Source organism: Nanorana parkeri, unplaced genomic scaffold (assembly GCF_000935625.1).
Source record: "Nanorana parkeri isolate BGI_ZX_2015 unplaced genomic scaffold, ASM93562v1 scaffold59, whole genome shotgun sequence".
Taxonomy (NCBI): Eukaryota; Metazoa; Chordata; class Amphibia; order Anura; family Dicroglossidae; genus Nanorana; species Nanorana parkeri.
In genome coordinates, this window is record NW_017306327.1 from 2,762,303 (window position 1) to 2,783,755 (window position 21,453).

The window sequence follows — 21,453 nt, forward strand, 5'->3', positions numbered from 1 at the left end:
GCACACACACACACACACACACACACACACACACACACACACACACACATACACCAAATGTTTTCAGATTCAACAGGAATTGGAAGAAATTCGCTGCATTGATGACCCCATTCCCTTGGGAGAAGTCTATCATTAGATCCACTTTTGCCGAAGGAACATGTTGGAAAATTTTCTGATGAACAGTGCTTGCAGCCAATCAGCTGCCAGCGCCTTACGGGTATTGTGATAGCAGCTGGCGGGGGAATGTGTTATATTTAAGCCCAAGCGTTGAATGAAGAAAATATAAACTTGTATACCCGGCTTTAGTTGCGTCTCCTAACAACAAGCCTGTAAGTGGTATCTAAGGTGCAGCATTTCATTGTTTAATCTATTGTGCTCATCTGCGCTCCTCTTAATGGCATATTTTATAGAGTAGTACTATGGCTTTACTGCATTACGGCAGTGTGCACTTTGAGAATGTGCTTCCCTCTTTGCTTTTAGGCTTCAAAACAAAAGCACCAATCCAATAATGAATGGGGGGGGGACCCCAAAAACCTGAGTGTAGGCGATCCCAGTTATATGACCCGTCACTAACACTGCTAAATAGGTGTTCTGCATAAGCATTACTTCATCATTTCAAGTCTTGTTCACGTCTCTTTTGTGTATCTGGGAAATAAGTATTAATACATCTGAATAGCTCTGCAAGACTTTAGAAATATCACACATAAAAGTTTTCATAATCAAACATCTCTATATATCTCATCTGCTCTCATTTTTTCCTTGCAGACATGTCTACCATACAGTATCCACCTCTTCCCTGATACCTTCTAAAAACGTTGGTGACCTGAAAATTCATGCAAGTACAGCTCCAGGTTCAGATGCAGTAATCATCCATCCGGGTGCCATGCTTTCAATGCTGGACCTCCTGGCATCTGTTGACTCCGATTCCCAACCAGAAGTATGTAATGTAGAATCTGTAACATACAGTATTGTTTTGTTGCTTCAAATTTATTATTGTCAAGCGGTGTGTGTGTACAAATATGCTAGATTATTGTTATATAGTATAAATTAAAATCATAAGTAAATAACAGAAGCTTTCATTGACCTACTTATGACTGTACTAAAGCAGACCTTTACACTCAAAAAAATCAAATTCTACCAATGTATCCCTCCTAAGTATAATGTTTAACTAACATAGACATGTCAGGTGTAAAATGCTGTTTTTTTTTTAATTAAATACTTGCAGAGCATTCACTTCCTGCTTTGAAGGGCAAAATGACTTCAGTTTGGCAAAGCAATGCACACTGGGATTGCCTTATCAACAGAGCATTGCTGGGAAATCTCATCTGTAATCTCTTGAGATCTCAGGGAAAGGCATGTTCATCCCTGAGATGATGTGCATGGTCACATGTCTAGTCACATGTGCCTGAAATCCAGGAAGGAATAGGAGAACTAGTAGTCTGCCCTTAATAAACATGGCCACTGCCAGAAGAGACATAAGGTATGCAAAGAATACAAAACAAAATGCTGTAAAGTAAGAATGCTTTCAGAAATAAAAGTGTTAATAGTTTATATTTATAAATTACCAAAATGGAAAGTAAATGAACAGAAGAGAAATCCAAATCAAATCAATATTTGGTGTGACCTCCCTCTGCCTTCAAAACAGCATTTTTTGAAGGAACTTGGCAGGTTGTAACAAACATCTTGGAGAACTAACCACAGATCCTCCGTAGATGTCGGCTTCCTCAAATCCTTCTGTCTCTTCATGCTACAGCCGAATATTTCACATTTTGACTCATTAGTCCAGAGCACTTGCTGCCATCTTTCTGCACCCCAGTTCCGTGTTTTAGTACATAGTTTAGTCGCTTAGCCTCAGTCGCACAAGGCCACAGTAAAGGTCGCACTTAGCCTTTAGTCGCACAAGGCCACAGTAAAATGGCAGCATGTGCTCTGGAAAGAGGAGTCAACATTTTAAACATTTGGCTGTTTCAGGAGTCAGTCTGTACGCTAAAGGGCTGCATAGCGGTACAATAATGAGTGCCTGCAGCAACAGTGAAGCATGGTGGAGGTTCCTTGCAAGTCTGGGGCTGCATTTCTGCCAATGGGGTTGGAGATTTGATCAGGATCAATGGTGTCCTCAGTGCTGAGAAATACAAGCAGATACTTATCTATCATGCCATACCATCAGGGAGGCGTGTAATTGGCCCCAAATTTATTCTGCAGCAGGACAATGACCCCAAACATACAGCCAACATCATTAAGAACTATCTTCAGCATAAAGATAAACAAGGAGTCCTGGAAGTGATGGTTTGGCCCCTAAAGAGCCCTGATCTTAACATAATCGAGTCTGTCTGGGATTACACGAAGAGATAGAAGGATATGAGGCAGCCGACATTCACAGAAGATCTGTGGTTAGTACTCCAAGATGTTTGGAACATCCTACCTGCCGAGTTCCTTCAAAAACTGTGTGCAAATCTACCTAGAAGAATTGATGCTGTTTTGAAGGCAAAAGGGTTGTCACACCAAATATTTACTTTGATTTCTCTTCTGTCCATTTTACTTTCAAATTTGTTCATTGATCAAAATAAACTATTAACACTTTTATTTCTGAAAGCATTGTTACGTACAGCATTTGTGCACACCTGCCTAAAACTTTTGTGGTGTGTGTGTGCATTCCTTTTTTTAATCTATTTGAAAAAGAAACCTAAAATATTTTTTTTACATATTATTTAGTTCCTACAACAAATACCATGTTTCCCGAAAATAAGACACTCTCTTATATTTTTTTTTGGCTCAAAAAAACACACTCGGTCCTGTTTTTTTTTTTTTCAATGTACAACAATCCACACTTATTCATGTAGAAAAGTCTACATGTATTCATGCACAAAAACATGGTGTTCGGGGCAATCAGGGGTGCCGTACCTTTCCAAGAGCAATTTGCTAGCCAATCGCTGGCCAGGATGAGCGAAGCGCACTTTCACTATCCATTCCTCACAGGCGGAGTGCATTTGGCATCACTGCCTGTGACAGCAGCCGGCGCTATAGAGGAGGCATCGGCTTATGCAGCTCTGCTCCCTCCGCTGCCGCCTCGCTTCCTCTAGCGCTGGCTTTGTTGGCACCGCTGATTCTCTCCTGCCTCTCCAAGCTCCCCCTTATGCCACCACCGGCCCTGAGAATGGTCACAACTAGGTCTTATTTTCGGGTCGGTCTTATTTTTGAGCAATTCCCAAAAATAGTACTAGGTCTTATTTTCAGGGTAGGTCTTATTTTCAGGGAAACAGGGTAGACTCCCTAATATGTAGCTTTAATTGTGTTTTTCTAACAAAGCCAGTAAATGCCTAAAAGAGAACAAAAGCCAAACTTTATTTTGGGTCACACAAATAAATTTACTAATGTACTCCTGCGACCTAAATTCAACAGTTAACAGGCTACTGCCCGCTATATGCTGACAGCGTGGAGACCGATGCAGTGGAGATGGATCCTGACAATATTGTTGGTATACACCCTGCTCCCTGACAGCTGCCTCTCTTTATGTGGCTGAGGGACAGAGCCAGCTGCGCCTGCCTGCCCCTTCCTTGTCTGCACTGGAGAAGCATTTCTGGCTTCCTCAGGGGTGCCTTGAAATTTCCACACAGCGTTATGCATCTGATGTGTATAAGGGGTACTCTGATGTTAAAGGAGGGGAATTCTGATGTAGAGGGGGACTCTTTTTGAAAGGTGGCATTTTGATTGTGTTCTTGCATGGGGTCCCCCTTTTAAATTCATGCCAGACCCCTATCTGGGATAAGGGCCTGGTGTGTATTTTGGGGGACTCCACATCATTTTTTACATTCATGTTTTTTGCATTTTAGACTGGGGCGCCTCAAGATTTTGTTTACTTTGAAGGGTACTGTTTCTGCTTTGGAGAAGCACTGATGGGAAGGGGGAATCCCTGCAGGACATTTATTGCTGTCCGTTGAGAGCTGACTGCTCAGTGGTCATGTGATTAGACACCTCTCGGTCTTAGGACAGCTACAGTGTCCTATGCCAGCTCTAAGTATTGGGGAAAGGATGTTTTACTCTCTCTATACTTCTTCTCTTTTAAGTTGTGTTGTACCAAGTACAAAGCTAGAATAGATGCCATATTAAAGCATGACTCGTGTGAAATCTCACTTACATTGCAAACTGTAGAGATGTGTGAAAGCAATTTATCAAAAGTATCTTGATTTGCATATATTTGTTTTTCATTTCAGTGTTTTTCTTGCAATGAAACAGGAGGGTTAGGCTCGCCTATCGTTTAAATAGTTTAATCCATGTTTTGTTTTGTTTTTCCCGCCATAAAAAAACATTGGTGAGGTGACAACTTGTATTGGTCTTATTGCTTCTCACTGGTGTCGGCTTAACAATGATCCTTCACTGGTCAGTGAATTTACAGTAAAGCTGGCCATCCATGCATCAAATGTTATCTGTTTCCTGCTAAATCAGCTGGAATTCAATCCATGAGTGTCTCTGCTGGCACCACGAGTTTTTGTCATGGGCCATGTGGCTGAACAGTGAATGCAGGGAAGCTGATGAAGTCACTGTTCAGGTGTCCTGACAGCTGCAGCCCTGGCTGTTTAGAATACAATAGCAAGCAGGGGAAATTCCTTCATGCACGCTCTTTAGCTTTGATGGGGGAATCAATTTCCAGCCATATATCCTTTTTACAAAGAATAGCATAAATACTGGAAACATTTTACTGCTACTTATAATGTACAGTCAAATGATCCGCTTTTATATTAACTGAAGCTGAAAGTACAGTAAGCATCCAGTGTCTCATTGATTTCTGTTTTACATTTGTCTCTACAGCATGCCTTGGATCTTCAATTGGCCGTTGCAAACATCTTACAATCATTAGTACACACAGAGAGAAATCAGCAGGTTATGTGTGAGGGTGGACTCCATGCACGTTTGTTGCATAGATGCAGTGCTGCCCTAGCCGATGAAGACCATGCATTGCACCCTCCACTCCAACGCATGTTTGAGAGGCTGGCATCTCAAGCATTAGAGCCAATGGTACTAAGGTAAGTAGTTCAGTTAAGTAAATGGATTTAACATTTTTGAAATGATTTTCTCTCTCCGTTTCCCAGACTACCCAATAGAATTGACCTGGTGGGGCTATGTCTCAGTACCTCCCCTTGGTGTCCTTGCTTGCATTTGTGTAGGTCCTTTCAATTGTTATCCTCACTATTGTCAATCTGACAGGTTGTAGAGCCATAAGATACAGTGGTGGAATTAAGGAACAAAGGGCCCTGGTGCAAGATTCCCCCCCCCCCCAAAAAAAAAACACAAACTCCCCAATCCACACCCCCTAAAACAACCACAAAAAAATTAAGTTGAAAAAATAGATCGAAAAAATATTTTAGCATATTTATTTATTACAGAGAAAGGAAAGAGTATGTTTACTATAACCACAATTATGAAGGAATAGGAGGTGATGTAGATCACTCCCATTCATTCATAACTGATGATATAGTACACATACCATGTTCTCAATTATTTACAAACACTCACTGATCGCTGAGTGTTTGTACCTTGCCCTCCTCTCTGACACGCTGTCACAGGAGGCTGAGTGAGCGGTGCAGGGAGGAGAGCTCAGCCTCCTGTGACAGTGCGGGCTGTCTCCGCCCACACACCACTCTTCCAGTGTTCCATCACAGATTGTGACTGCGTTGGAATGTGTGACCGGTCACATGGTCACACATTCTAACGTAGCCACACTCATTTTTCCCGGGGTAAAAATGTGTAACCGGCAAAGGGTGTGGAATTCAAAGCTTTCTCCCGCTTTTCCCAGGCTGATCGGCATTGCAGATGGTATGTTTAGGAGAAGTAATCTGCTATGGAACAGCTGATCAGCCCTGGAATCTCACTTCTATCTGCGAGTGCAATACAGAGTCGGATAGAAGTGAGATTTCAGGACCGATCAGCTGTTCCAGGAACAGCAGAGAAAGCTTTGAATTCTACACCTTTTGCTGGTCACACATTGTTACCCCGGAAAAAAATGGGTGTGGCTACGTTAGAATGTGTGACCACGTGACTGGTCACACATTCTACCGCCAAAAAAATGATCACATTAGAAAGTGTGATGACATCAGCGGTCACACATTCTAACGCAGTCACAATCTGCGATAGAACACCGGACTGTGATAGGAGGCTGAGTGTTGTGGGATGAGAGACGCTGGCTGCTCACATCGCTCTCCTCCTGCAGCGCTCAGTCGTCTGCGACACTTTCTCTCCTCCCCGCTGGGACACAGAGCAGCGCCCAGCGGGAAGGAAAGAAAGCAGGGATGCACCGCTGTATCAGCCAAAAAATGGCACTTTAGGCATTTAGCCAAAAGTGCAATTTTCGGCTGATGTTTCGGCGGCCGATTATATTGGTGCGTCCCTAATAGTTACAGCAATGCAGAATGGTACCGGCTATAGAGGACTACACATCCCAGCAATACTTTATATAATTATAGCATTTCTGTATAAAGTACTGCTGAGATTTGTATTCCTCTATAGAGGTTCCCATCCTGCTTTGCTGCAATGCAGAATGGCACCTGCTATAGAGCACTACAAATACCAGCTGTACTTTACACAACATCAGGCTACAAATAATATATTTTTAATTAATATTTACCCTTACCTCTTCTGGCTGGTCTTCTGCTGTTTCCTGGGGGGGGGGACTCAGGCTGCAGAAAAACCCAGTGTCTGTGTCCTGCTTGCTGGGTCCTCACAGCCGTCCAAGGCCCCGTAGCTTCCCCATCATGTGCCTGCACCCTGCAGGGCCGTCTTCACATCTCCTTGGCTCGCTGCTCCCTCCTCACAGGGGCCGGCGGGCCCCATAATATCTGGGTATCTGGCAAGCGGGCGTGCACCTAGCCCCCGCCCCCCCCAATTCAGCGCACCGGAGTGTGGGATATTAAGATCAGTATCCGGCGGCCGACGGGCCCCCATCTCTGCACCGGCAGTGTTAAATGAACCATCTATGCACAGGAAAAAAAAAAACACAAACTCCCCAATCCACACCCCCTAAAACAACCACAAAAAAATTAAGTTGAAAAAATAGATCGAAAAAATATTTTAGCATATTTATTTATTACAGAGAAAGGAAAGAGTATGTTTACTATAACCACAATTATGAAGGAATAGGAGGTGATGTAGATCACTCCCATTCATTCATAACTGATGATATAGTACACATACCATGTTCTCAATTATTTACAAACACTCACTGATCGCTGAGTGTTTGTACCTTGCCCTCCTCTCTGACACGCTGTCACAGGAGGCTGAGTGAGCGGTGCAGGGAGGAGAGCTCAGCCTCCTGTGACAGTGCGGGCTGTCTCCGCCCACACACCACTCTTCCAGTGTTCCATCACAGATTGTGACTGCGTTGGAATGTGTGACCGGTCACATGGTCACACATTCTAACGTAGCCACACTCATTTTTCCCGGGGTAAAAATGTGTAACCGGCAAAGGGTGTGGAATTCAAAGCTTTCTCCCGCTTTTCCCAGGCTGATCGGCATTGCAGATGGTATGTTTAGGAGAAGTAATCTGCTATGGAACAGCAGAGCAGCCTTTGAATTTTACTTACTGCGAGTGCAATACAGAGTCGGATAGAAGTGAGATTTCAGGACCGATCAGCTGTTCCAGGAACAGCAGAGAAAGCTTTGAATTCTACACCTTTTGCTGGTCACACATTGTTACCCCGGAAAAAAATGGGTGTGGCTACGTTAGAATGTGTGACCACGTGACTGGTCACACATTCTACCGCCAAAAAAATGATCACATTAGAAAGTGTGATGACGTCAGCGGTCACACATTCTAACGCAGTCACAATCTGCGATAGAACACCGGACTGTGATAGGAGGCTGAGTGTTGTGGGATGAGAGACGCTGGCTGCTCACATCGCTCTCCTCCTGCAGCGCTCAGTCGTCTGCGACACTTTCTCTCCTCCCCGCTGGGACACAGAGCAGCGCCCAGCGGGAAGGAAAGAAAGCAGGGATGCACCGCTGTATCAGCCAAAAAATGGCACTTTAGGCATTTAGCCAAAAGTGCAATTTTCGGCTGATGTTTCGGCGGCCGATTATATTGGTGCGTCCCTAATATTTACAGCAATGCAGAATGGTACCGGCTATAGAGGACTACACATCCCAGCAATACTTTATATAATTATAGCATTTCTGTATAAAGTACTGCTGAGATTTGTATTCCTCTATAGAGGTTCCCATCCTGCTTTGCTGCAATGCAGAATGGCACCTGCTATAGAGCACTACAAATACCAGCTGTACTTTACACAACATCAGGCTACAAATAATATATTTTTAATTAATATTTACCCTTACCTCTTCTGGCTGGTCTTCTGCTGTTTCCTGGGGGGGGGGACTCAGGCTGCAGAAAAACCCAGTGTCTGTGTCCTGCTTGCTGGGTCCTCACAGCCGTCCAAGGCCCCGTAGCTTCCCCATCATGTGCCTGCACCCTGCAGGGCCGTCTTCACATCTCCTTGGCTCGCTGCTCCCTCCTCACAGGGGCCGGCGGGCCCCATAATATCTGGGTATCTGGCAAGCGGGCGTGCACCTAGCCCCCGCCCCCCCCAATTCAGCGCACCGGAGTGTGGGATATTAAGATCAGTATCCGGCGGCCGACGGGCCCCCATCTCTGCACCGGCAGTGTTAAATGAACCATCTATGCACAGGCCAGGACTGTGCTGGGCCCCCCCAAGCTGAGGCCCCGGTGCGTCCGCACCGGCGGTAGGTCCGCCACTGATAAGATACCCAAAAACATTAAGGCTTGTCAGCTGGGTGAGGATGCAATCGTTATGTCTGGGTACCTTTTGGATTAGAGAACAGACCCCTAGCTGATCACTTTTTGAGGAAAGAGTTATATAAGTGTATACAATATAAACCGCTATGCCCATGCAGCAATCAATGTTGCTCTAATACAGGGGTAGGGAATATTGGCCCTCCAGCTGTGGTGAAACTAGAAATACCATCATGCCTGTGCCTCTGGGAATCCAGCATGAGTATTGTAGTGCCTAATGGGTTTTTTAGTTGCACAACAGCTGGAGGGCCGAGGTTGCCTACGTCTGCTCTAATACATGTGCCTATATCATTATTACTGAATGATGGGGGTTTATTTATTTATTTTTTCCAGAGAATTTCTACGTCTTGGAAACCCCTTGAACTGTGCAGCTTGGGACAAGCGGTTATTGAAACAGTACAGAGTACACAAGCCTAGTTCTCTCAGCTATGAACCAGAAATGAGAAGTAAGGCGGTTTAATGAAAATATCTGTCTTAAAAGGTCACTCCACTAACAACTGATATTTTAGCTATAGGTCTACTGGGCGCAGTCACCCCCTGCTCTTTATGCATAGTTGATTCTACAACATTGATTGCATTGGTTGCCAACCCAACTTGGGAGCAAAAAGTAGTGGCGTGGTAGTGGTGGGACCTAGCCCTATTCACACCCATTCATTTTTCAGTGCTCTTCTATTAGCATCCGTTGAAAAATGTATCGCAAGGCAACGGACTGCAATGCAATGGATCTGGTGTGAATGGGCCCTTAGTGTTTTCGCCATAGCACAAAATAAATACCAAATCTAACAGGGACACTGAGCGCAGTCATATTTACCTGGTATAGTCTGCACAGCAGAGCTCAGACTGGGAGAGGAAAAAGCAGCCCAAATAGCCAATCAGTAATTCTGCCATGCAAGGGGACGCTGATAGAACGAGAGAGCAGAGAGACAAGCTCATCAGTCTGCTGCTTCTTTCACTGTCCAGTCACAGGCTGGTGGAAAGAAAAGACTTTTAAGTGTTAACTACAGACAGACAAAAAATAGGTGCCCTTCCCTGCCAGACAGGGCTGTGTGGCAGTGCTGTGTAAATATCACATCTAGGTAGACAGAAATACAAATCCTTTAGCAGGTAAACCGGCTCCCTTATATGTTTAGGAATATAACATGGGTGCAAAAATGGAAAAAAGGGCCTCAGTCATGAAGGGGTTAAGTATTTAGCTTTTGCCTGGAGTACAACTTTCAAGAACCTCTTTGTTAATGCTGACAGTATGACATTTATAGTTCAACTCCAAAATGGAGTATAATGATACATTCCAATGAGTAAAAGCTACACTCATGTGAAATATCTGACTTGCACAAGGCTTACCTAAATTCTGTTTCTGAAGTTTCGGTAGGACTTGTAAAGATCTGACAGGTTAGAAAACCTTGTTCAGCAACTATTGCCCTCCCCCCTTTAAACCAGCACCAGTGGTGTTTGCAGCACATCTCCCCTGCCTCTCCTAGTAGGCCTAAACATGAAAGGCCTTCCCAATTTGCCTTCTTGTTGACCAAGTCCAAAAGTGTCCATGAAGAGGTTAGGGTGGCAGAGCAAAAATGCATGGTCTGGTCGTTATTTGCATAATAAGAGTGGCTCGTATTTGTGGGGCGCAGTGGTAAAGTAACAAACTTGTGCAGGCCCCCTGGAGGTATGTGCTATATCAGGGGTCAGCAACGTTTTACACACCAAGTGCCATTTTTGAAACCATCAAACAACCGGGTGCCAGTGAAATTTTTTTATTTTTGCACTCATCGTTGTACTGCTAATAGAAAGTTAAACTCAATAATTATTTGAATGTGTTTACCTTCCCATGAGCAGCACAACTATAAGTGAAAAAAATTGAATAACTGGTGCACACACAAAACATGTTCATATTTACGTGTGCTGAAAAGTAAACTGGACTTAGTTTTAGTGTGATCACTGTGCCTGTATTTCACAGCTCAATTGTGCTATGTCTGGCCTGTAGGATGCTGCTTTCAGCTGACCTCAGACCAGCACCAACACATGTCAGACCTCAGATCCAGGAGCAAACAGGTGGCAGACCTCAGAGCAGCATCAAATGTACGGCAGACCTCAGACCAGCACCAACACAGGGCAGACCTCAGATCCAGGAGCAAACAGGTGGCAGACCTCAGAGCAGCATCAATGCACGACAGACCTCAAACCAGCATCAAACGCACGGCAGACCTCAGATCAGCAGCAAACGCATGGCAGACTTCAGAGCAGGACCAACGCACTGCAGAGCTCAGACCAGCACTAATGCATGACAGACCTCAAAACCAGCACCAAAGCATGTCAGACTGCAGACCAGCAGCAAACACATGGCAGACTTCATACCAGCAACAGTGCACAGCAGACCTCAGACCAGCAGCAAACACATGACAGACCACCACCAATTTACACCCTTCAGTCTGCAAATCAGCCACAAAAACTGTATGATAAGTTTGCAATGTCTCATGCTTGAAAAAAATGTATTTTAGAAGCCGTCTTCCTTACCTACATGGACCAGGGCATATTAGGCATACACGCAGACCCATACAAGTGCACAGCAGTATTATTAGCCACAAATAGCACTGATTTTATTCCCGTCCTACATATTAGGGCAGGAATAAAATCAAAGCTATTTGTTTATCAATATACTGCTGTGCATTTGTGAGGGCCTGCATGTGTGCAGGTACAAGGGCTAATGTTTGTGTATGTGAACAGTATAAATGTGATACCTGCTCTAGATTCCAGGTGATCGTCTGGCTCCTTTTTCTTTTCTGTGCTCGGACAGAATGCTGTTGAAAATCTCCCGTCGGGCAGGGTGTGCATTAAAATCCTCCTGTCGGGCAGGGTACAGTAATCCTCCCATCAGACGTGGGTGAGCCCGCTCCTGTCTGGCGGGCTGGCACAAGAGGGATCCTTCAGGCAGGAGCTTGAGCCCTCGTCAGGGAGGTGGGTGGGCCAGTAATGTAATTGACAGCCGGCTCAAGGGAGCTGTCAGCTACAAGCAATAAGGTCGCGTGCCAGCTGTCAAGGTCTCGCGTGCCAAGGGTTGCCGACCCCTGTGCTTTATCACCCTGCATCCAGTTTAGTACTGTGGAACAGCCCACAGGTACGTTGTATAGTAGGTTTATATGCACCATCCTTTTAATGCATGATGCTTTGTGTTGTAAAGATGTTATGCGACTACAGAATGTTCACTTTAAAGGGTCTCCCTTGAGGACAGCGTGCCCTTGTCCTTGTAGGATTTAGCTACATAAATCTAGGAGTGTATATATGAGGTACTTGCCCTTTTTATGGCTAGATTGTGTTCCAGTGAGTATGCAGCTTATGTTTTTTCAGAAGTATGAATGACCAGGGACATATTACATGACTACCCATGGTAGCGTTCATCTGCCATTGGTTGCTATAATTTGTCAAATATTTCTGCTTTTTCTTGTAGATGTTTTAATCGAGATCTCCTTGTGTTTTTCCTTCCTCCCCCGCTTTAAATTGCATATTTTCTTTTCATCTTCCAAAGTTTGAACAACTGTCGGGTCAGCCCATCTGTTCCAAAATTACAGTTTAGTTTAGATAAAATGGAAATACAATCTGTGCGAGTATTTGCACTCCGACTCTTCCCACATGCACACACGCAGCCCACTTCTCCTACATGCTCCATGCATGACATATTGGTGACGTTCGCATTAGAGGATACATCCTGTGTCTTTCCATTCAGCATAGCTCAGATGACGCTATAATGCGGCTGACTCAAACATTTCCTTTAGGTTTGCTGAACCTGACTAATTCAAAGTGTAATTGACATTTTCAAGGTATCAAAATTCCTTTCTACTGCCAAATAAAATACATTTTCAAAATGTTAATTTATTTTTTTTCGTCTGATTTCACATCTACTGTCTGTAGTCAGTAAATGAGAAAACCGTTTTACTTGCAATTCATACAAAATGATTCTACTAAATGTATTAATTGTTCAGTTAGGATTATTTTGGTACAATGAAGATACCAACATGTTCAAATAGAAAACGAAAAAGCAACATCTCCATAGCTACACTAACACTACAGCATATTAATGACTTGAATAATAATCTGAAAGCGGTGGTTTTAATTAATTGATTGTATCATAAAATATTTGCCAAATACTATCCTGTTTGTACTGGGCCTTCATGGTTCCAGGAAAATTTAAAGTGGTTGTCTGTGTATTATCTATTTTTTATTATGGTCAGGATTAGACCATAACATTTCAAAAATACATATTTTTGTCAGGTAAATATGAAATATTGCATAGGAATATTTTGTACTCTAATTTTCAGCCAACAGATGGAGGCCTTGGCACCTATCCCAGCCTGGCCTTACCATTTTTTCTTCAGCAAAGTGGATTTAGCCCTCCACAACAGCTGGAGGGCCAAAGGTTGCTCACACCTGCTTTTAAGGCTGGTCACATGACCCAATGGTGAAGCATTGTCCCATTGATCTCTACAGAAGGTGGGGATTAAGGTCATCATTGGCTCTGTGTGCATTGTAACCCCCTTACTTTCACTTGTGGTCACATGAGTAATACTTTGGCATTTGATTATGTAACTTCCAATAAGAAACCCCAAAGTTGTGGTAAAAGCAGCCAAGGTAACATGGCAACTTCCGTTTCCAGAAGGACCTGCAATTTCTTTTCACTCCAGGCAGCAAATTTGAGTGAAAAGTGAGTGTGCAGCTGGGAAGGACATTAGTTAAATGCACTGCAAGGGCAAAGCACAGGTTCACGTTAAGGTAGCAGGTTGACTGTGCTCATCCTGCTACCTTAATGTGAACCTGTGCTTTGTGGAGGTCTAATTTTGATTAAAGGTATAAAGGCAACGTTACATTTTGTACAATAGCTGCAAGAATGAGCACAGTCATTTTCAGGAGTCTTGATTTTGAAGGTTTGGTTTTCAAGCTGATGAAGCTGGTTATTTCCTGCAATATATATTTTTATAGACTTCAACTGTCACTTAAAAGACTGTAGTAAACAATCCAGTGTGTTTTATTGACTAATACATTTAAGATGCAAGTTTCATAACAGAGTAAAGTGAGTGAAGAGGTTAGTAGCTTCATTTTAGGTGTGGTGCTTAGTGGTGCCTCCATGAGGAGCTGTGAGCTATAACTCCAGATGCAGAAGAGGTTGGGTGGGGGATTTGGAGGTGTGAGCTGCTGGGCCGGAGATTACAGTGCCTGTGTAAACCTCAGTAGAAGTAAGACAATAGGAGAGTAGTGTGAGCTGACAATCGGAATTTAGAAGGCCTTGTTTCATTGCAACAGACTCACCTCCTTTGGGGATCATTCTGGAGATACTTCTGCCAGAATATGGCTGGGAGCTGATTGCTAGTATGTGCAAGGATAGCTGAAGGTTAGAAGAGATTAGCAGCATTATCACTAAATGCAAACTACCTTTCCATGGGGTTCTACTTCACACACACACACACACACACACTCTCACACACACACACTCTCACACAAACACACACACACACACACTCTCTCACACACACACTCTCTCACACACACACGGAGCAGAAACACTAGACACATAGAATGCCAATGGACTAGGTGCCAGAACTGTACGAGTATACAAATTTGGGTTAGTTCAGCACAGCGGGAGGGGGAAGTTGGTGAGAAAATATATTTAAAAAAATGCTGTTTGTAAGTCTCCTTATTTAAATTAAAATGATTCATAAAGCAGTTATATACATGTTTTTTTTCCAATATATTTCATGACAATTTATCCCTGCACCGTAATACACCTCACAGATTCCATGTGTTACAGCTGCGGTAAAGGCCACATTACCACAATGCATAGGTCTAAAGGAAGCCCAAATGCTAACAATGCTTTCATAAACCTTTATCCTAGTGATTTACCCCCCTCCCCTTGATAACTAAACCCCCTTGCAGCTTAGTGGGCCATGTGGTCCAGGAGCATACACTAAAACGGGTGGTAGCGCTTAATTAGAGCATGCTTACAAGTAGTTGACATTTGCAAGCAGGCCTATAAAGAACCCAGTACCCCTGGGACGCTGCACCCTGACACTGCATCTCCTGGTTACCCAGCACCCCTACCACTGCACTCTTGGCCCTAAACCTCCATGCCTCCAACACCCCAGACACTGCAGCTTTTAGCCACTCAGCAACTCGCCAGTGCACAGTCCACCACTGCATCCTCTGTCCATGCTCCCCCTTGTCACCTTTGCAGGGACATGCAGTAAGGAGGTGAGGCTCAGCCTGAAGTTTTTGAGCTGTCTGCCCACTTCTTCCTCCCTCTGGTGACATCACCTCCTCCCCTGTGTAGCCTGTAGAAGGCAGTCAGTCCTCTGGGGGCACTGTGTACATTGTAAGGGGGGAAAAAAGTGCACTTTTCTAGGCTAAGAGGAAGAGGGAACTCCATCTTACAATAAGTAACTTTTTGGAGGGAGGCATTGGAATGATATTGGCTTTAAGGCCCCAGTCACACCTAGGCGTATTGTAATATGTGCGTCTGTCGCGGTAAAAAAGTCGCGCAACCCCAAAGGCTACTTGGCTGTATCCCAATGGAAAACGCCCTACAAAACGGCCCACAGTAGTCCCGGGACCTTTTCAGGCGTGGGCCGTTTTGTAGGGCGTTAGGGACGGGCGGAAATACGGCAAGGTGGGAACGAGGGCATTGACTACAATGCAATTTATATTTTTGACCGTTTTGTAGAGCGTTCGTCGAGCGTAGAACGCCCTACAAAACGGTCAGGTGTGAACGAGGGCTAAGTGTTCTTTTAGCTTTGACAAAATGTTTTTGTTTTTTTTTGGCTGTTACTCAGGTAGCATGATCATGTCAACAGAGGGTCTTGGCTCTGACAGCGTGTTTTGCGTGGGAGAAGATAAACACTACCGGATAAGCCGAAGCTTGGTAAAATCAGCAGAAGGCAGCACAGTGCCACTGACGAGAGTAAAGTGCCTGGTTTCTATGACAACACCGCATGACATTAGACTTCATGGATCATCAGTCACTCCTGCCTTTGTGGAATTTGACACTTCTCTAGAAGGCTTTGGGTAATTTTTTGAAGTTACAGTAAATATTTGAATGATTAAAAGGTATGATAACAGTCCCTGAGCAAGAACTTTGGATATTAATGTAGAGATGAATATATTAGAGTTGGCATACACTGTGGTGTCTCAAACTTGGTGGTAATTCTTATGTAGAAACCAGTTACCTCTTTTGTCAATTTTAGGATACAGCTGTATGCATCTTTATTGGTATCTCAGAAAACCTGCTCTTAGGCCCAGCCATGCTTGTGCATTGTAAAAATGCTTTTGTGTTTCCATCAACATTAAACTTCTTATGTATTTTACATGTGTTTTCATGCATTGTAGTGCACTTTTAGGCAACATTTGATGTGAGTTTTTAGCCTTTGTTTTAGTACACAGGAATTTTATGACGTAGGCATAAAACGGTTGCAAAAATTCAACAACAATGTAAACCTTGCAACGAAACAAAAATGCAACTGGCCCTTTAAAGAGTATGCATAGCCAAAACTCTATTTTAGTTTTGGATAGAGTAGAGAAATCCCCTGTCATTTTTTTTTCTTTTCCTGTCTTGGAGGCACAACACAAACTGATTGGAAATCTCTCTAAGGTAAGCAGATATCCATTTTTAGACAGGTGTCCCCATTGGAAGATTTACCTTCACCCTCCTTTTCTGGTCAAAATTGTGGATTCCCCCTTGCTTTCTGTCTGACTGACAAAGGTCAGGGCACGTCGAAAGGTCTGTGACGCTTACTCCCATTTTGGCTACCATTAATCCAACCTAGGGTTGCTTTGGGGAATAGAATTGAGGTGTTCCTCTCGGTAAATGAGCTTTCAGCTGCATGGAATGTTGTATGGGACTCATTGATGGCCTATCTGAGAGATCTATTAATTAAGCACATTTGTTAAATTTAAGCTGGTACCGGGAGGGCAATTGAGGATATTCAGCAACGAATCTCACAGGCCAAGGCTGCTTATGTTTCTGCCACTTCCCCCATGATCCAGTTAGAGTGGCTAATGGCACAGCACTCTCTAGGTACTTATTCCCTATAAAAAGCCTGCAACAAGCAATTGTTTCAGAAAAGAGTGTTCTGGCCGTAAGGAGAGCAAACATGCAAGCTACTAGCACATATTGCTTACTTACAGTAAGACAAGACTTAGGTTGGTGCCATTAGAGACCTATTGGGTCAGCTCCAGACTACCTCTAGTGCTAAATTAGATGTTTTTTTTCCCCATTTCTCTCAGACCCTGTACAAGTTTAAAGACCGTCATCTTACACTTCTTCCAACTTCTATATACCATTCCATTGCCAAGCTTACTGATGGATTGACAGATTGCCCTGAACTCCCCTCTTACGATTCCACTAGAGGTTGCCATAATGAGTTTTCCCAATTATAAATCCCCCAGGGCCAACAATATACCTATTGGGGTTTTTAACCAATATAAATCTGCCCACCTTCCAAGACAAGTCACCAGGGCAAAGATAGGGTGAACCTTACCAGCAAGGACATAGGCAGCAATACAAATCAGACAGAGGTTTTAATGCTTCACTACTTTACCCAAGACTTGGGAGTACAATTTTGTCCATACAAACACTTAAAAATTTTAATATACTGCACATGCTTAATTTTCGGTTAAATTATGTTCTTCATGTTTCTAGTATACTTTACTGAATTACAGCCTTCTGTATTTAGGAAGGGCTGTGACTGCTCCACCTCTTAGGTTAAATACTATGATTCAAAGATCTTTTAGCAATTGTAGTGTTTACAAATTTCTGACCACCACCTGCTTTGAAAGTAGCGCTTAAAGAGACCTTTGAGCTGAGCAAACACTCTACAACAGATTGACAGTATTTAAAAACCTTGTTTATCAGTGTGTTGTCTGAGTCTGTGTTGCACCCAATATTTATGATCCTTGACTTCTCCTTGTGTAGTGTAACACTCTAATTTGAATAATCTGACTATTATTGACAAGATATATTATATAGGAAAGTTCTTCTCTTAAAGATCTTCAATTCGATCAAGCTATGTGCAATGTAGAAAATGAGTTAGCATGTCACGGCTCTAATTTTATTTGAGAGTAGTAAGGGTAACAGTGAACCGAAAGTCCTATATTTGTGACTTTTGGTTTGCTTCAACATCTACAGTCTTGCTAGATAAAAAATAATAGAATAGTACTTAGGTCACCATTATAAGGAACCTTTTGCATCAGGGTGCTGTGGAAATGTGCCTTGTGGTTTCATTTATTGTGAATGGCAACCCAACTCACCGTCCCAATGCACCTATGTTGCAGTGCACTACAACATGTGGTAATTTACTACTGTGCATTATTGTGCTGTGCTGACTAGACTTGCTACAGGTCCGATTTTCTGGTCTGCCGGTGTGTGCTCACACCCAATTCACACAGTATAACACATGTTAATGTACACCGCAGAAGACCGCCCTGGTGTAAATGGTCTCTAAGTAATGTGTTCCTAAAAATGTGCTGCATTAGATCCTTACTGACTTCAATGAGCCCCCCACCCATGAAGAAAAATATAGTCTTGCATCCCTTTTCCTGTTATAGCAGTTGTCCATTGTGCCTGAATATAATTGTGCAGTCCAATAGGCACCAGTTAAGCCACACCCTTTACCACATCTCCAATGTTGTCACATGGTCCAGCTATCTCAAATTTGCAAAGCATTATCACCTAGATGTCCAGTCTAGCCAGAAAAAAAGTTATTTAAGCTGCTACACAATCCTGGTTAATTATCTGTTACTTCTCCAGGTGTTCTGTTATGACCAAGTGCAAAATGTGAAATATCTTTAACATAAATGCCATTTCTGCAGAAATGCAAAAGTACCCCCCCTTCTTGGTTGTAAATAAATCTTTCATTGCATGTTCTAGGAATTGCTTTTGGCAGTCACTTGAGAATAGGCCAGGAGCAGGGTAGGGAATTTAAATGCTAGATGCATCCTTCCCACCCAGGTGGTGTTGTCATGGGACTTTGTAAAATGGCATTTATGGTAAGAATAAGCTGCACCTTACTGGGCAGCAGGCTGCTGTTGGCTTCCTTCAGTGTTGCTATATGTATGAAGGCTTTTGCATTTGGCTGCCTGATCCCTGTCGAAGAGGAGGACCAGTCAATCTAAACTCAGACCACCTACCCCCCCCTTCATCAGAAATGTCAAAACTCTAAGGCGATAGGCCTTCAGGCATAGGGCCAGGCTTGGAGATTTACTAGGAGCAGCATTTTCAACAAGAAAGGTAAGTATTTGAATTCTTTTTTCGGCCTTATTTAGAAAGACCAGAAAGCATTAAGTTGACCTTTTAAAGAGACTCTGTCACTAGGTGAAACGTGTAGCAGAACAAGACCTGTAAAAGAAGCTTTATGTTACCGCAGCTCCCTGCCTGTTCTGATGCACTCTCTTCCAGAACAATGGCCTTTTGACATTCAACACACTTCCAGGTGTGTCGAATGCATGATCCATTCCACTAGCCCGTACTTCACTACAGGATACAGTAGTGGCATAGAGATCAGCAACTGCAGCTTGTCAGGGGATGCAGGCATCCAGCACTCCCGGGTGTTTTGAATGTGAAGATTCTTCAGGCAGGCGCAGCTTTTGAACAGATCGTAGAAATTGACAGTGGGACAGGCAAGAGTATAATGCTTGTAGCTTTGCAAAACATTTTTTTAACCAAGCAATAGTTCCATTTTGCAGGTCCATTTTAATATGACGTAAATGTTTTCCATGTTTTTTTCAGTATGTTTTGCACATCCCTTTTTGCAGCTTTCGTCTAAAAATCATAGGCACTTTAACTTTAGGTTTTATAGCATTTTTTCATACCGTCCCCAAAGGGTGTTGGTTTATTTGGGATACTCATGTATCAGGAAAAAGCTGCTTTTCGCATTTGTTTTCCTGTTGAATCTGCTAAGTAGAGTACTTTTTTTGTTTTGGCTCTCCAGGAATTTTTACCATGTATTTTTCTATTTAAATAGGTGCCTTTTCTTGCCAAGTTTAGCTCCTCACAATGCACCAAGCAGTAATGCAGTTACCACTGGTCTTATTGATGGAGCTGTTCTCAGCGGCATTGGAACAGGTAAGAAACTGTTTCTAGAAGTGTGTGAAAGTTTAAGCCTAATTTCAGCCAATTTGTTTTATTTTGGATTTAAGGATTAAATAGAAGCTCTATAAGGACTTTTTCTGTCTGAGCCCCATTATTGAGATTTCCCTCTCCTTCCTAGGTTACATTGTGTTAAAGGGGATAAAAGACTCTCTCACAGGCTACATTCACACCTACATAATGTAGTAGGTGCGTTTTGAGATTTCTGCGGCAGGAATCCCAAATATGCAGTTTAAAAGTGGCAACTGTCACCAAGCTAATCGGGTGACTGTGGCCGCATTTGAAAATAGCAGTCCGCTGGCACTCCACATGTAAGCGCATGTGATACAATTACATGTGGTTAGGCCTAAATCACGGTCTGTGGAGATTTGACTCCTAAGTTTTTAGTGTCACTTTAAATGCATTTTAAATTTATTGGCTCGTTCAAGTAGTTCAAGCAGTCAATTTGCTATGATTTACCAAATATTGCAAAACTATATAAACTGTTCTAAATAAATAAAATTAAATTTTTTTTTATTTATTAATTTTTAGGTGAAAGGCTTTTTCCTCCACCTTCTGGCTTAACCTATTCCACCTGGTTTTGCATTGAGCATTTCAGTACGCCACCAAATAATCACCCTGTTAGACTTCTTACTATTGTCAGACGAGCAAACTCCTCGGAGCATCACTACGTATGTCTAGCCATTGTCTTTTCAGCAAAAGATAAGTCCCTCATCGTGTCCACCAAGGAGGAACTTCTTCAGAACTATGGTAAATATCCATCTCTTTTCAAAGCTGTCTGGTTACTAAACATTTTTGTAACATGTCCCAGTGGGCTGCAAATAAAATATTTCTCAGACATGGGAAAGGACCAGTATTGAGTCATCTGTAAAGCTGGCCATACACCTATAGATTATCTGTAGATTTTCTATGGTCAGATGGAAAAAGTACAACAGATTCCTCCATCTACGCTAAACTGTGTGGCTGGAGGAATCTCCCACTGGGCCAAGCTTCAGTATCTTGCTGGTCGGCCCGGCTGGCACTTAAAATACCTGAACAATGCCTGCATCCAATCAGATTGTTTGGTTATTTTGAGAGCCAGCGGGGCCGACTAGCAAGATACTGAAGCTTGGACTGCTGTTTGTGTTTGGCCAGTTTAGAAAATGTCATAAATCCATTCATCTGTCCTTGAGAAGTTTTGTGCAGACAATAATTTATTTACTCTGAAAGCATAAAAGAGCACATATAGGACTTTCAGTTTAGTTTGCTATAGTGTTTGGTGGTCAAAACCTAGATGGTTGTAACCAATTAATCAGTAATCCTTGTCATTATGTCAGCAAAATGTGGCAAATGTACTGAAGATATAGCACTCTTAAGAACCTGAAACAATGTCATTCTATTTTTGCACCACAGTTACAATTTTGTTTTTACCTTGGACTCACAAGAGTTTTCATTGGCTATACTGGCAGCCTAAAGCTGGGGGTCAAGATTTCTTGAATGGTGAACATCCAGGGAAAAGGCTGGATGGAAATGTCACTGTTAGCACAAATGAAAA

At 43.0% G+C, this 21,453-nt stretch overlaps 1 protein-coding gene across 1 annotated transcript in view; it reads left to right on the forward strand.

The window, feature by feature from the left end:
• WDFY3 (WD repeat and FYVE domain containing 3) overlaps positions 1–21,453 on the forward strand; it is a 195,553-nt gene that overhangs the window by 87,498 nt on the left and 86,602 nt on the right. The window contains exons 14-19 of the mRNA XM_018576192.1: positions 766–937; positions 4,807–5,021; positions 9,134–9,246; positions 15,610–15,841; positions 19,795–19,895; positions 20,451–20,669. Coding sequence (XP_018431694.1) covers positions 766–937; positions 4,807–5,021; positions 9,134–9,246; positions 15,610–15,841; positions 19,795–19,895; positions 20,451–20,669 — 1,052 coding nt within the window. The remainder of the gene's footprint in view (positions 1–765; positions 938–4,806; positions 5,022–9,133; positions 9,247–15,609; positions 15,842–19,794; positions 19,896–20,450; positions 20,670–21,453) is intronic.